Source organism: Sesamum indicum, linkage group LG5 (assembly GCF_026168435.1).
Source record: "Sesamum indicum cultivar Baizhima isolate 11 linkage group LG5, ASM2616843v1, whole genome shotgun sequence".
Classification (NCBI taxonomy): domain Eukaryota; kingdom Viridiplantae; phylum Streptophyta; class Magnoliopsida; order Lamiales; family Pedaliaceae; genus Sesamum; species Sesamum indicum.
In genome coordinates this window covers 15415324-15432329 of record NC_142661.1, presented here as the reverse complement: position 1 = coordinate 15432329, position 17006 = coordinate 15415324, and the positions used below count along the sequence as shown (strand labels likewise).

Sequence of the window (17006 nt, the reverse complement as noted above, 5' to 3'; positions counted from 1 at the left end):
ATCCGCATATCGTGTTTTGGACAAAAGCGTTTTACTGCCAAATTGGCCAACTCCCCTCTCACTATCATCCGTCAATTAGATGACTGGGATATTAGTGCTACCCAAATTAGGTTTTTTTTTTTATTTGGTAGAATTCTCTTTTTCTCTTTTCTGCTATTGTGAAACACGTATAATATTAATTTATTTTTTAACGTGATTTTATTATAAATTAAAACTTTTAATTAGTGGACTTTATATTTAATATTTATGTTTAATTAAATTAAAAACAAAATATATTGATCCTTTTGCAATCTCCATTGCAAAACATTACCCTAATTGTCACAAATATCATTGCAAATAATGTCATCATTTATACTATATAAAAAAAAAGCCTTTCATACTTACAAATGACGGTTAATGATATTGTTGCACTAATTTTTTATAAAACAAAATATATTCTTCAACCGATGAAACAACTAACTTATTTAAGTTTTTTAATTTTACATTAATTGATAAATTAATTTTTTTCTTTTTTTTTATTTTTAATATAATGTATTACTTTGTATATTTTATTTTTATTTATGATATTATTTCTAATATATTTTATGTAAAAAATTTATTAATTATATGCATGTAGAAACAATATGCCACAACAACTAATGTAAAAAAAAAAAGAAAAAGAAAATCAAAACTATTTCCCTGCTTACTCAAATATACAAATCCGTCTCAAGTTATTACAAGCTTGCTACAGATTTGTATATATAGTTTGTGGAAAATTCTAGTCTGGATTTGGTTCAATTAAATTTGAACTAATCATATCACAAGTACAATATACTTGCTATGTGATTGATGTACAATTTAAAAATAACCAATTACAGAACAAATATAATAAACTTACTTTATAATTAATTTAATTTGATCAAACTTAATTCGAGCAACAACTTTTCTTTGTTAGGTAGTAGATCAAGTGGCAAGAACAATACTTTTCGGCTTGGATTGGCCTAAGTTCACATTGTAATGGCGCATATCTGTGCTCCAAGTTTTTCACTTTGAATTTCAAAAGCCCACACCACCGTTTTCACCAGAAAATCCCCAAATCAAAAATCAATTATGGATAAGTTATAAAATTAATTTCCACCAAAATTTATTGTAAACTTCCAATTTTTTTAAACTAGTAGTACCTTTAATTGTCAATTCCTATTTTTATAGAACCAAAATGTCAAGTCCTCAAATTATAAGATCAAAATTGCAATTAATCGGGAAAATAATAATATAATTTTTGGTCTTTTTATATTTGTCTTATATATTTAATTTTTGGTTCTATATCACTTTTTATTAAATATTTAACAGAAAATGATGTGCTTACCATCTAATTGTTAGGCCTTTGCACTTTAGTCCTATTAGTTATAGAATTCTTACTTTTAGCCCCATAACTTTAGAAAAGTAGCATTTTTTGTCCCATATACTTTATGATCTCACGTGGTCTTTTTTATTAAATATCTGATGGAAGGTGACATAGGACAAAAGATGTTACTTTTTGAAAATTACGGAATCGAAAGTAAGAATTTCATAACCAATGCAGGGACCAAAAATAAAAAAATCTAAATTATGGGACGAAAAATGATATTTCTCCCGATTAATCCCTTCAACATAATTAGCATAGATTACAATTTAGATCTATTGCTCCTCACTCATAACAACACAAAAACAATAAAAAAAACAGGCATATATATATATATATATATATCAATATATAGTTCTTTCCAACGCATTATGACGACATGCACACTGTTGACTAGCTGAACTTAAGTCTTCTCATCAGTTTACAAACCTACAATCCTTCCTGACCTCCTGTCCTCCATTGATGCTGCTCAACTTGATCATTGATTTGGCAAAGGCAGTGTGGAAAGCCTTCTTGGAGGTTGCAAACTTATAAACTAAGGTTTTGGTATGGGGAGTGGTGAGCAGAGCTTGATCCGAAGAAAATAGGGTTTTGCGCTGAAGTATGAGTTTGTAGTGGGTGTTGTCGAAGGTGGTGGAAGAAGGATCCATGCTGATGCCTGCATTCTTGGCCTTGTTCTTCACGGGGCAAATGCTTTTCAGACTTGCTGCAAAGGAGGGGCGTAGGGTCGGGTCCACATCGTGGGTCGAGTTGAAGTTGTGGATCCGATTCTGAAAAGATGAGCAGTGGGAGAACCCGAGCGTGTGGGCACCTGCAACTATTAACTTTTCTTAATTTCTTTTTTATTTAATTAATTACTTTTACTAATAGGTAATCAAAATGTGACTACAACAAAACATAATAATTTCGATTATATGACAATCTTAAAATTGTCGTTCAAAATCTATATTAAATGGCAACACTTTCGATTTTGTCAAATTATAATTATTAATCATGAAAATCAAGTATAAAATTCTCATTATAGATATCCTATTAACAACAATTATTCGCATCGCTGAGTTGTCACCATACGCGTTACTAATTTTTTAGTCATGACAACTTTGTGCACAACCTTTTTATCACCATCAATTTTTGCTGGACACACCCTTTTCAAAATAATTATAGTTAGTAATTAAAACTATAATATTTATTAATTATTACGGAAAAAGAAAAATTATTGCCATTTTATACATAAAATTAGTAATAATATTTAAATTATTATTTAATTTTTTGTCTGTATTAGTGCGTCAACTTTTGCTATATATACATAGATTATGAATTTTAATAAAATTAAGAAACATTAAAGGAAAGAATATGTTACCCGAAAATATGTAAAATTTGTCGTTTAATTTTTCACTTACATTAAGTTATAAAAATGAAAAAGTGACCTGTGAGAGCGACAAGGTCGTCGACTGAGAGGCCTCTTAGAGAAAAGCTCTTCTGAAGTTGGGAAACGTTGAAAGTGGGAGAAGGCAAAAGTGCAGTTTCAGTGGCTCTTGATGTCCTTCCATCCTTTCTTCCTTTTGGGACATCCCATCTTGGCCCTCCAGACTATCAATATTTAAATTGCATTATTTTACATAAATTGGGCTACAATAATTATCATTTATATGCATATAATATAAACATGCAAAATTAAATAAAGGTAAAGTTGGCTTGCAACAAGAATTATTACATTTTATGTTCAATATCATGATATTGTTTTTTTAAAGTAATGGTGATAAATTATTATTAATTGAAATAAATTGATTACAATTATTCCTGTCGAATTACAACAATCATATTATGATCAATAATATCAAACAAACTAAATCTAACCGACACACCTACTATTCAGTGGACACATGTTCCGTGCATAAAGTGGGGTTCGAACACATGACCTCTAAGATCATGGGACCTTAACTTCGTCAACTAATTTAAACCTCAGTCAATATCATTATATCTTGTACACCACCTTCAATTTAAAGAAATTGTCGAAAATTGCAAATCTAGAGGAATTTGGTGTGTGAGCTTTTCACACGAGCCTCAAATGCAGGTCAAATTCGTAATTTTAGCGGATGTTATCCTTCATGTGTTATTTTCTTTCGATTACAAGTTTAAATTGTCAAATTAAATTTCAATAGAAATAAAATTATCACCCCATATAATTAAAAGATGAAGATTATAATTTTGGTTGATGTGTGTCACAACAAAGAATAAAGGGCTCTGGTGGTAAAGTTTTTTAGGTGAGTAGTGGTTATAATTAACTTCTATATATAGTATATGCTAAACCCAAAAACAAAAAATTAGACAAGGTAGAAATCCTCTTTGCATGGATGAAAAACTTTTAGTTACAGTTCATAAAAAATAAGCAAATAACTAAGAGTAATTTTTTAGATTTAATTACACAAATACTCATTATTCTTTGTAAAATTATAATTATACCACCTAAGGGGTGGTTGTGAAATGTACTTTAGAGGGGGATTTGCTTAAAATTTCATCACAAAATAGGGAGCGTATCTGTAAGGTTTAAATACATTTTAAAATTGGGCCTTTTGATCCTATTGGCTCATTTCTGTTAGTACTTTGTGCTTTAACTTTTTAAGGTAGTATTTTAGTTTTTTATCTTTTTAATTTTGCAATTTCAACCCTTTTTTTTGCTTGAATTCATCCTTTTTGTTAGTGGAGGTGAACTCCGATGAACAAAAAAATTAAAAATATGAAAATTGAAAAGAAGTTGGACAAAAATGCTACATATTTCAAAAAGCTAAAAAACGAAAAAATCAAATAATCTAAGTTATGGGATCAGATATACATTTAATCCTATTTATAATTAGGACTACAATCTCAAAGGACGTATTCATAATTTTATAAAATGCAGGGAATGTTGGTGTAAGCGTCAATGTAATTTACCCAATACATATGCATGAGATGGAGATGATGATTTTCTAACCAGGACGACAGAATCTCTAGCGGCGAAGGCCAAGATATCAGCGCAGGAGACGATGCCAGGGCACACAGCTTCCACTGCTTTCTTTGCGCCTTCTATCACATAAAACGCATGCAGCGAACGGTTTGGAGGTCCATCCCTTTCTGCTTTGTTCCCTCCCCTCGACTCCAGCAACACAGACCCATCACAACCCTTTTCAACGTTACAAATTCACTAATTAATCATCATCATTATAATAATTAATCACAAAAAGATTGCGGCTTAATTACTCCCTTTTCGTCTGCTTTTTTACTTAAAGTTGAACATGCTCTTGAAATTTCTCCTGCCATCTTGGAAAACTTGTAATTTTCATCCCGTAACTTAAGGTTTTTTCCGAGAATATGGAATCAAAATTGCCAAATTTTCAGAGACCCCCTAAATAACAGGACAAAAATTGCAAATCCACCCCTAAATAACAGGACAAAAATTGCAATTTCCACCCCTAAATTCACTATATATAGCGGAACTAAAACATTGTTGAAATGCTCACTAATTACCCTTATAAAACAATCGTGGAAATGCATCCTGAGAAGCGCTGCGGGCACCGTTTTGTCTCTCGACGTTGCATCGCGAACGACCTTAGCGACGATGGACTCAACTTTGGGACATGATTTGTGGTAGTAATTCGAACTCAGTGAATTCGAAAGTGAACTGAGTGAGAGGATCGTCAATGAGCACAACAATGCTACCTGCATCAAGCCCATATCTATATCGTTATCTATGTGTTATGTGTCTGTACAATTATTTATGGGCATATATATATATACGTAGAGAGAGGGAGAGAGAGAGAGAGAGAAAAGAGAAAAAAGAGAGGGAAAAAGCCGATGATTGAGGGATTCGATTGTCTTGGCGATTCTTGTGCGTTATATATATATGTTGATGAAGTCGTGTTTTCCAAGCATCGTTGGATGAGAATTATTATTAATCCATGTCACCCCACTTACTGCTTTTGTCTGTTTTGATCGATGTTGGCCAAAGGTGCATAATGACTGCTCCCATGCATGGTTAAAAACATATATTTTGTCTGGATTCATAATTTGCGAGACGAAAGATAAACAGATGGATGATGATTGTTTGGTTTAATTACTGATTGCACGTCGGTAATTATGATTATTTAAGTTGGATATTTTGAACAACAGTTTATTCCATTATTGCGGTTTTTTTTTATTAAATGATTACAATTACATTCTGTACATTTCAATCCTCAATAATTAATATACATCAATTATTAATATTGGGAATATCAAATATGTATAATTAATCAATTAATTGGTGTGGTTGAAACTCATGACCTCTTGATTATGAAGTCTCAATTTCGTCAACTAAACTAGACCACATCGGCTTTTGTTGTTATATTTATATAAAAAGAAAAATTATTAGACAAAATTGTATTTTTCGTCCCATAAAATAGGTGGTCTACACTTTTTTCTCATATTTTTAAAAGGTCCTCATATTTAAGTTTTTCCTACGTTAATTACTCCATTTTTCATCAAAAAATAAATGGTAAAATTATAAATAATTTATTGTTATTTGAAAAATTATAAATACCCCTCTAATTTTAACATCCGTTTAACAACAAGTCCATCCTATTAGTCTTTGTTAGATTTTCATCTATTTTTTTTTGGTAAACTAACCAAATGCCCTTTTAAACTATAAATTATAATTTTATATATTTTTTAAGAGTTTTCTAAAATATTTTTGTGACTACTATGCCATATGGATTATTTATTTTACAAACCTCAAATCTTTTTATATTTTTTAATTATTTTTTAAAAAAATTAACATAGATAAAGTAGTAATTTCTATATCATTGTCTAGGACTACATAATTATTTTTCATTTGATGAGTGTATTTGTAATTTTCTAAATAATGACAAAATATTTATAACTATGTCAAACTTTACGAGAGGTAGCTGTAAATTATCCTAATTTTCAACTAATATTAATTAATCGATATAATATTAAACATGTACAATATCGAAACTTTTGAATGCAATAAGAAAAGTTAGAGATGAAAGACAACTACATTTAAATTTTTTTTAAAAAAAAAAACAAGAGAATCATATTTTACTAAGTTGTTCTAGTTATATTTGAATTATTAATTTGTAATATTGAAAGAACCATAAATTTATGTAAGGGTCTTCCAAAAAATTATTATCTTATTAATTTTTTAAAATGATCAATTTAGACATTGGACCCAAGTCGGGACCGAGAAAAATTACTATTTTAGAAAAATTACTGATATATCGAGTATTAATTTATCCTCCTAGGGTCTTGTGTCTCTTCTCGACGCATTCTTCATCGGCATTCTTGCCTTCCGAACATAACGAAATAGCTGAGCGAAAGCATTGCAAAATTTTTGAGGTTTTTCTATAATTAATTTCTTTGGCTCTTATTTTCATTAAAATTATAAATAGGAGTATATTTCTTTTATATTGTTTAAAAATGCAAAAACAATAAAAAAAAAGTATTAAAAGTTTATTTTAAATACAATTAATAGTAATTTTGGTGAATAATATAACTTAATGCCACGTGGCGCCCCACTAACGCTACGGCACATTTTATTTTTTTTAATTAAATCCATGTAATTGCAACATTATATATAATTAGCCAATAAAATTACTGTCCTCAATTTAAAATACCATGTCAGACTAAGGTGGCATTTTCTGGTATTTTTTATACAAAGAAGACTAAAATTACGATAATTAAAAAATTAAAAAATCTTTTTAAAACTCTAGAAAAATAGGAAAAACTAAAAAAAAATTAGAAAATAATTAGAGGACAAAAATACCTATAATCCTTCATAGAAACGTCGGAGAGTGTAATCCCTCCTAATAGCTGAGCTGATATACATAATTATGTAAACGCACCAATCGATGAATGATTACTTCTAACAAACAATAATGACACACACCAACTCTCCACAGAAGCCTCATCTCTAATCTATCATTTATCATCAGGATTGCAAATATTAGGGTAAATTACAATGGTCTGATTTATGTTTTGATATAATTATTAATATTTTTTTGTTGTTTGAAATATTAATTATTCATACCTTTTAATTTTATTGGTCGTTTAATAATTAGTCAAATTTATTGAATTTTTATTCATTTTTTGTGATTAACTGACTAATTGTCCTTTTTTTAATTTAGAATTATAATTTTATTTATTTTTTAAATTTTTATATGGTCTAAGTGGATGATTTTTTATAATTTTTAAAATTTTTTCATCCACTATGTTCGATTTTTTTAAAATTTTTAATTTTTTTTTAAAAAAATACAGTAAGGGTAAGGTTGACAATTTCATACCTACATCCAAAAATTATATAGGTTCATTAAATATTAAGGGGTATTTATAATTTTTTAAATAATAAAAAAATATTCATGATTATGCTTCAAATTTAGAAGAAGATGGGTGTAATTTACCATAAATGTTACTTGCTTCTCTACTAAATGGAATCCAACCCTGTGTTTCACATAATAATAATGATGAACTTCAATGCTCGATTAGATTTTCACTTTCGAATCTTTTATTTTATTTAATATATATATATATATATACTTGTTATGTGTATAAATTTTTTTTAAATAAAATATATTACATAACTTTTATATACTTATTGTGCACATGTTAAATAAAATGAAATATGTAACAAAATTTCAACTAGAAAATTCAATCTGGTTAGACGGTTCTCCAAAAATGTATAAGACTCAAATTTTATATGGACTTATTATGAATTTACTAATTTGAACATATGGAACTAAATTATTAACCAATTTGTTTAGATTTTAATTGGTAATTTGTTCTAAAATATTTTGACGAAAATTGCTTCAAATGTTATTGGAGACGGGACTTAAATTATTTTGTTACTTTTTAATGATTTTTTGGCAATGTGGGGATATTTTAGAAATCACCAAATTTTTCCATGTTCCAGAGAAATTAAATTAACATAATATGAAGTTAATGGGGGTAAAAGAGATCCTATAAAAATCCCTCTCAAAAGACTACGGTAATAATACAGTCGTCCTTTATTATACAGTCGCCCCGTGATAAAATCACTGTGAATTCTCAAATCTTTGAATGAAATCCCGTACTATCAGAGTCGATGATTCCAATTATATCGAACGTGCCACTTGGGCTTCTTTGTGACAATCTTCCGAGAGTCGATTCAGTCGGCTTAACAACTCTTTGTCAATCATCCTCTAACAATGTATAGCCATCATGCCTGTGGTCAATGAAACGTGACACCCATCATATGGATACATTTATTAGTGCAATATTAGTAAAACCCTGAGGTCTCATTCTCGGAGTCTCGATTTGATACATTTGAAACCAACCTTTGAAAGTTGATTTCATGATCACCGTCGTATATATGACCCAACTTCATTGGTTATGACGATTTGTGGGTTTTGTCTGTGACATGCAATCATGCATCCAACTTTCAGTTGCTCTATATTTTGTAGAATATTGTGAAATTTATTTATTTTTTATATATGAAGTCATTTGAGATGTTTCACCAAAATCATTTGTTCGGATTCAAAATCCTTCAGTCCAGACGTTTTAGATTATTGATCCCTTTTATTCTTTTATTTGTAGGGGGAACCCAAAGATGGTTAATACAGCTAAGCATCAGGACAGGCACCAAAACTGCAGCCAAGTCATTCAACTTTTGCTATTCATTTTTACAGCCTGCACAAGTATATACAAACCCCGCAACCCACAATCATAAATTAGCAGCCTCAAAATCCCAAGGAAAATCAAATTAGAAAGCAGCAGAAGGTATCCTTGTACTGCTTCAAGACCCTTTTATGATGACTTTATTTCAGCTCACAAAGGTTGGTAAATAGATGAACCAGCAGCGATGGCAGCCGATCGGCTGTATGCTGAAAATTCACAGTTCCGTCATCCTTGCTGCATATGCAATTCTTGGCTCCCGATTTGCCAAAAATTCTGTCATCTTAAAATGAAATGGCTAATGGCAGACGTCCAGTGCTTTCCAGAAAACTTCAACTCAGAGGAGCATCATATGACGGATTGTGCTTGCTTCTCTTCGTCAGGTCATATGTTTTCTTCAAAAATTTCGATGCCATCTTGTCATTCCGATTACATAAAACACGAAGGATTGTGCTTGGGTCAGTTGGCCTCCACTGACCAGTTACTGGCGGCAATGGTAGCCTCAATTTTGCTGAAGTTCCGTTGCTATCTGGAGTGGCACGTTTCAATTGCTCAATTAGGCTCCCGGTATCAGCTTGAAGTAGAGAAAACAGACTTGTTACACTATGCGATAACTTGTCAATCAAATCAGCTGGCAAACCATCCCCATCGGACCAGAAGAGATCAGCAAGAAACTTGAAGTCCTCCTCCATTATTGAAGCATCATGCTGAGTGAAGGCACGAGAGTGCCCACCACCAAGCAAAACCAACAAAAAACCTTCGAAAGACGCTTTCATTACATCAGTAATTACACGGGTTCGGACCCTGTCGTGAACTGTTAAAGATATTACTTCTAAGTTCTGCTCCAGCTCCTGAAGGAAAGGTTCTATTCTGGATGAAGAAATGTCCCCAATGTACAGGTAGTCCCCAAAGACATGACCCAGATCATGAAATACAATTTTGTATGCTGTTGCCTCGGAGATCTGCAAGATCCCTTCTGTGCATGAAGCTATTGAAAGCGCAAGTTTTCCATTTGCCACATTTTGATCATCAGGAAATCCACTGTTCCTCAGATTCACCATTGTCCTTTGTTCTAGAGCTTCCAACTCTTTCCGAATGTTGTATAAAGTATTAATGCGGAGACATAGTCGTGGTACACTAAAGGAATCGTCCCCATTTCTGCTGTAGACCTGGGATTTCCTACCTGGACCCATAAATAACCGATCTTTCACTTTAAATGCACCAAACTTTGAACTGGTAGTGCATCTGGTTGGCGGAGGGAGTGTTGGAGTAAAGGTTAATCGAGATCCTGCTCAATATAAGCCAAGCATCAATAACTCTGTGCAAAAATTTGGATCAAACTTAAAGAAATATGCAGAATATAACAATTACCGCAGCCAGATTTTGCCTTGACGATGTAATTCCGAAGGCATTTGTCCAGACCACCCATCAACTCAGGAAGCAAAACTGGATGCATTGGTATTGGTAACAAAAAGAATGCTTCCAAAGTCTCATCTATGATACGTAGAACTTCCACAGCAGAGGATGCAAAACGCCCTTTATTTACTTGAGGATTCCAGTCCTGTGAGAAGTAATTGGTAATGTTACAATACAATTTCATTTTCCAACCCTCACTTTCAAGTAAATCAGATCAATTTAGAAGTAAACCACTCGGCCAATAGTATTCTCTTAAATTCCTTATTTCTTTTGGGAGAAGAGAGAATAGAGTTGGTTAGATCACTACTACATACGGGAGAGAAAGTATACACCCCTCTGAAACTTTCTCATAGCACAGGCATAGAGAGCGACAGTCGAAGCATCACAATTTGACCTCTAGTCCATGTGACTGCAAAATATACTAGACCCACAAAACAGTAGGTGATATAATAATTAGGATCATCCAAAAACCTTTTCCACTCCTGGAGCTATTACCCAGGCCAGAAAGGATCGTATGTCAGGGTTAAATTAGAGTGAGAAAAATCTAAGATTACATTAGGTAAAAATACTAACAAGCTCAAATAATTTAGTGTAACCATGGAGGTGTCCCTTAAAGAAGCTGAAGCTGAGTAAAGCAGTTAACAGAACCAACAATAGAACTATGAAACAAATTTCAAATGACGTTAAAATAGCAATAGGGACTAGATTATATTTCTTTTCCCAACAGAACTGAAATGGGTCACGATGATGTTATGGCAGAAAAGAAGTGCATTACCAGAAAATTACACCATATCACTACAAGGCATCTGGAGTGAAATGGGATGTATTCACTCACATAACACGGGAACCTTACTAACCAAGTCCAAAGATAATAGCATTAACTAATAATATCAGAAAACCATCCAACTGGCCCCTTCAGACATAGAAAAAGTATATAATACTGCACATTATACAGGAATAAGTTTTATTTTCATCCTTATCCAACTCAATATTAACTGAACTGCTATATAGATCCTATTTTCTGGCTCCACTATATCAATCATAGCCTGAGTGAAGTACAAAGGTCAAATTCCTCCTCAACCACCTCAGCAGTATGATTTCACTTCAAAGTCTCCCGTTGCATTATTATCTCAAATGCCAGTGTAGCAACTCTCAGTACACACAGCTGACTCAATGGATTAGTCTGCCAGCGCTCACTCAATTTCACCCAGACATATGTCCATTTGCTCTCTTTATTGATTAAAAGCAATCTGCAGACGTGCTAATTTCTTGCAGTCTTCTACATTTTTACTTTAAAATACATCTGGAAATTGTTTTAGCCATACTTGATTTTATGCACATCTTTCTTAATAGCCCAACACACGGTCCCATGTAAAACTGGATTTTATCCTGTAGTAATAAAGTAAAATTTGAGCTAGAACCTTGAAAAAATTACTTGTAGCACTAAGTCAAAATTATCCACTTCAATATCTCCCTTCCCATGAATAATCAAGCCTATGTGAGGGGTACACATATTTATCGTTCAAAGAAGCCCCAGAAATTTTTTCCTCAACTTAAAATTGTGAAGATAATAATTAGCAAAATTTGCCTTGGCTTAGTATTTCTGTAGTGCCTTTTGCTTTTTTCCCTTTGCATGTTCCATTTCATTATACTCAACGCTGCGCATATGAGCAAAGAAAATGGTCGGCAATGAATAGCTCTGTAAACCAGATCAGGCCCAAAGCAAATACATTAATCTATCTCTTTGAGATTACAGTATTTTAGTTTCAAACTGAGCATCGATTTGAAGGTCAATAGTAAATCCTGACAATGCATCAAACATAAACAAACAGGGGAAGGAAAGTACCTCTAGTTGCAAATTTCTGTCAACCCATTCGCTGAGTCTGTCAACTCTAGTCAAAATCCAGGATTTAACCAAGTTGTTCATCACAGCCTCAGCTTCATAAGGAGCCATCTCCTGAATTATTGCCTTGCCCCCATCTTCACTCTCCACTAAATCTGCAACTGCCATTTCCACGAGCTCCTTTTCAAGTTTTTCAGCGGCTAGCAGCACTTGTATAGCTTCAGGATTTAATTCACTTATGCTGGAAACAAATTTCTGTAGCTCAATCGCATAGCAAGCATGAAGAGTAGCAACAGCTACACCCGTGGCAAGAGGGTGCCATCTTTTCAATATAGGGCTATATATTTCCTTTTCATTGAATGCCAGGTCAAGAGTATTTTGGGCAAGGATGGAAAGGGCAGGGAGAGGACTTTGCTGTTTCCTAGAAGACTTCCTGCCTGAGATGACCATCTCTCTTTCCTGTCATCGAATGGACCACAAAGCAGCTCGAGTTCACAATTAAAAGAAGAGAAAGATAAAAAGACATTTATTGAAGATTGGGGAACATAACCCTTAGTCTCTGTTTGTTTGATAGGAATGACATCCAAACGGGAGATCTATTGTCTAACACTAAATTATGTTTTGCATTATTTTTAAGCTTAGGATAGCTGATTTCTCAACTAGGAGATATTTAAAATCCACGGAACCAATCTCAAATCAGTATTTTGTCCTAATTCTTGGAAACAAAAATTCGCAAAATACTATTCCACAGCAACTATTTAACCATACTATTTGATTATTCATATAAGGTGCATAATTCATAATATGAAATCTTTAGTAGTAGTGATAAATTTCAGTGCTAATTAGGTAACAACTACTTAGTAATGAAGTAAACTATGTAGCTAAACATCATCAGAAACAGTTAAAACATTTAATGCTGGTATTTAAAATTATTTCATATCAATAATAATTTTACTGTATAGAATTATTATTGTCTATTTGATTTTGATTATATTTATCTCAAATTTTGTCCAAATATATTAATTAATAGTAATTAACTAATAATTCAAGATAGCCATAATTAATGATGATAAACATGATTCAGTATTCAAGAATGTAATTTGATTAAAACATATGATTACAAGTATCATCTTTAAGAAACAAATTACAAATTACCTCATGTGTGATATGGGTACAGAGTAGAGGCATTTTTTCATCTTGATTTTTTATAATTTTCCTGCCAAGATTTCTCATGTGTTCGAAATGACATAATAGAATCTTATTACTAGAAACCAAATTACCAAAAATCAAATTTCCAATTTACATTTCATTCGCTTACAAGAAGACAGCATTATACGTGAAACCATGTTCCTTTACCAATTGAACTCACTGGAATTCGGAATACACAAAAAAAGAGGTCTGGAAATGATTGACATGGATTAATCAGAAATGCAGTAGAATGGATTTTTCTTATTTGAATTGGGAGTTAAAACACCAAATGGTGTTGATAATAGATTAGTAGTAGAACCTATATTGTGCTATGGTGGCATGATCTACACCATTTGGAGTTTCCACAACAGTTCCATATAAGAAAAAATAGGGTTGGAATATAAGAAATCAGAACAATATACAGGAAAATGAATGGTTTAGATTCACAAAAAAAAATGTGGAATGAATCAGGAAAAGTTGAAGAAGAAGGATATATGAACAAGTGAATAACCTCCAAAAGAGAAAAAACAGGCCATCAAAATCTGAAATCACATTACAGGAATGTAACTTTAGAGAAATTTAACTCATACTTGCCTGAGAGAAAGCACTGCGCACCGATGACCTGATGTAAGCATCAACCCTGCTACATGTCACATCCAGTTCATTCCTCTTCTTACCATATTCATGAGATACGTCCAATATTTTGGCTGCTGATGCCCCAAGTGATAAAACACTTTGCATTAATTCTATATTGCCCCTATAAAAAATGTCATGGTATTGACGGAGCCTTTTTTCTGCCCAATCTAACATCAGACTTAACGTTGAATTTAAGATCTTGGAATATTCAGGATCATGAGTTGAGTTTGCGTCCTTTTCCACTTCTACCATCATACGATCAGCAGCAAGAAGAAGGTCATCTTCAATTTCACCAGTAGCAACGTATTGGTGGAATAAAACCCACAAAAAACAAAGATTATGAAATTCTTGGTTTATACCAAGAATTGACCAGGCCTTCTTTACTTGTTCTAATACCTCATCCACTTCTTCGATAAGAGATGTTTCATCATTTAGATCAAAGCACGCTTCCAAAAGTATCCGGTAAAGATGGAGATTTAGAGGAATTCCATCTGCCCAGTGGCATATACTCGAGACAGAACCATCAAATGATCTGCAGGCAAGAGAAGTTACAACATCGCTGAGAATATGCATTGATTCACTAAACTTTCCTGTTTCAATGGGTTTCTCTGAGGCCGTCTGTAGTATCTGCTGAAGGCGTTGAGCGTCCGTTTCTGATTTATCATGAGGCAAGTATGGGTGAACAAGGAGCCCTGCTTCAAAGATTTTCAAGGTTTTTCTCTGCCATGCCTCATATTCTTCCCGGCTTGTAAAGTCCGATGACCTGAAATGATGCAATAGCTCCAATGGCAGAACCATCGACTCGGTTCGTCTTCCAAGCTGCTAAGAAGTGAAAACCAGGGAGGAAACCCAGTTACTAATATGATTGAAATGAAAGGTTCATGATGCTGTATCATATCCATAATAATTGTCACAAATCACAGAAAAATTATCCAACAAACAGTCTGCAGGTACTATGTCATGTCACACAAAAAGAGGTGTACAGCGCAACGGTACAACCATTCTTCGTGCACAGGTACAGATCAAACAATGCAATGACTGATGACATACTAATATCTTTCAGCAAGGAAGAAAATAATTAACTCATAGCAGAAAATACATTGAGCTGTTTTCTTGTATCCTATTCTACTTAAAAAGCTTCTCAAATTCAATAGTTGTGTATCTTCACACACACACACACACGCGCGCGCATATATATATATACATAAGAACAGGGAGCACATGTCTTTTCAAAATTCTCAATGCTACCTTTCAGTTTTTCATATGCTAAGCTGAGGTTACTCCAGTTCCTATCATTAACTTAAGTTTCTCCAAAATTTCCATTCTGTTACCAAGATCAGATTGAATTACCTCGAAATACTCTTTGCTTGGAATGTCTATCTTTCTAGTTCTTCAGATATAAGAATTAAAAGGTTCAATCAATGTTTTACCTGCAAAATACATGAGAACTACAGAGCAAAGACAAACGAACTGGCCCCTCGGCTCTATCATTCCAAAGAATTCACCACATGAAAAAAGTAGGAAATTTTAGTTCATTTCCACAAACAGAAAACCCAACCAAGAATCAGGTGCAAAAATCTATTTTTCCTCAATTCACTTCTTCCTCATTATCCAATAACACACCACCAATTAATTGAAAATTCTCTACATTTTGGAAACGAACCTGAAAAACCAATTACACTGAAATTCTCATGCATTTTCTCTTCTACAAAACAAAAGAAATAAAAGTTTAATACCCTTTAATTTAGTAAAATATTGTATTCACCTAGAGGAAAAACAAAAGTTCCGTTTTCATTATGGTCTTACAGAACAACAATTACTTAAATACGTTATTAACCAATTGTATACCACCACTGATAAACACCAGAATAAGCAATATTCACTGGGCCAAGAGCACCCCCTCGAGTAAAAGCTTCCACGCCAGTTGACCAAACTAGTTATAGTAAGCATGAAGGGGCTAAATGAAATATGGTATTTTTCTACATATGTTTCTATCTCTGGTACCCCACCCCGAATCACGAGTTCAATGTTACTAAATATTTCCTCCTGTTTTCCGGTTGAGCACGAAAACATAAAACTACAGCCAAAGTCACAAATTTCTCACCTGACCCGCAGCCACTCTCAACAAGCCTCGCCGGACCCTCGAATCGGTCTGCTCAGAAACCCTCATCTGAACCCTCATCAGCTCTCCGACAGTAAACCCGCCCCTCTTTCTCTCGGCGTTTCCATGAACCCCAGCCCCCGGTTCGCCCGAATTGTTCTCCTCGCTTTTCTTCGTTTCCGGATTGAGACCCAGGGCCTTCTTCACCTTGCTCGCAGCCGACGTCCTAATAGACCTATGCGGCAACGGCGAAGAAGGTGGCTGCTGAGACTTCTCCTTTGAGCTGGAATTGGAAACATAAGTGAGACGCCTTCCAGAGCCGGTGCTCCGGCAGGCTCCGACAAGGATCTCGTAGGCTGTCTCCCGGAGCTCCAACGGCGAAAGGTCCACGCCCAGCTTCCCAAACGGTTCCATGCTGAAATTTTCAATCATCACGTATCATAGGGTATATAGATGAATTCATGCGGGTTTGCATGGAATTCAGCGTCAAAACGGCCAAAGCAAACAATTCTTGAGGGAATCTGAGCAAACGCAAGAATGGGTCCGAGAGGAAGGTGGTGGGTTCTACTCTTGCTTGACTTTTAAGGAATGATTTTTCACGCGGGGGTGGAGACCGGGCTCCTTACTCGGGAAAAGGAGAACGGTTGATAATTGAAAACTGACCTGGAATCGAAATGGAGGGCGAGAAAAAGTTAACAAGAGGTGGTGAGTTGGATTGGTTCGATGGGGACAAGTGATGCTACATCCATACTCACATTTTC

General features: G+C 33.7%; 2 protein-coding genes across 4 annotated transcripts; both read right to left on the bottom strand.

Annotated features, from left to right (window-relative positions):
- Window positions 1-1562: 1562 nt before the first annotated feature.
- Window positions 1563-5197, bottom strand: LOC105162057 (peroxidase 64). The gene is made up of 4 exons (XM_011079962.3): window positions 4886-5197; window positions 4353-4541; window positions 2809-2971; window positions 1563-2192 (listed from the first exon to the last, which is right to left on the bottom strand). Exons 1-4 carry the CDS (start codon window positions 5090-5092, stop codon window positions 1798-1800), a joined length of 954 nt encoding a protein of 317 aa, XP_011078264.1. The 5' UTR covers window positions 5093-5197; the 3' UTR covers window positions 1563-1797.
- A 3827-nt stretch (window positions 5198-9024) lies between these two features.
- Window positions 9025-17006, bottom strand: LOC105162059 (Gls protein (DUF810)). 3 transcript variants are annotated; one of them, XM_088880613.1, is made up of 6 exons: window positions 16249-16375; window positions 15575-15628; window positions 14103-14963; window positions 12324-12779; window positions 10433-10622; window positions 9025-10349 (listed from the first exon to the last, which is right to left on the bottom strand). In XM_088880613.1, exons 3-6 carry the CDS (start codon window positions 14940-14942, stop codon window positions 9394-9396), a joined length of 2442 nt encoding a protein of 813 aa, XP_088736739.1. In that variant the 5' UTR covers window positions 14943-14963; window positions 15575-15628; window positions 16249-16375; the 3' UTR covers window positions 9025-9393. The 3 variants fall into 3 exon arrangements, with proteins under 3 accessions (XP_088736739.1, XP_020549810.1, XP_011078265.1); XM_020694151.2 differs by lacking the exon at window positions 15575-15628 and having other exon boundaries at window positions 14103-14966; window positions 16249-17006; XM_011079963.3 differs by lacking the exon at window positions 15575-15628 and having other exon boundaries at window positions 16249-17005.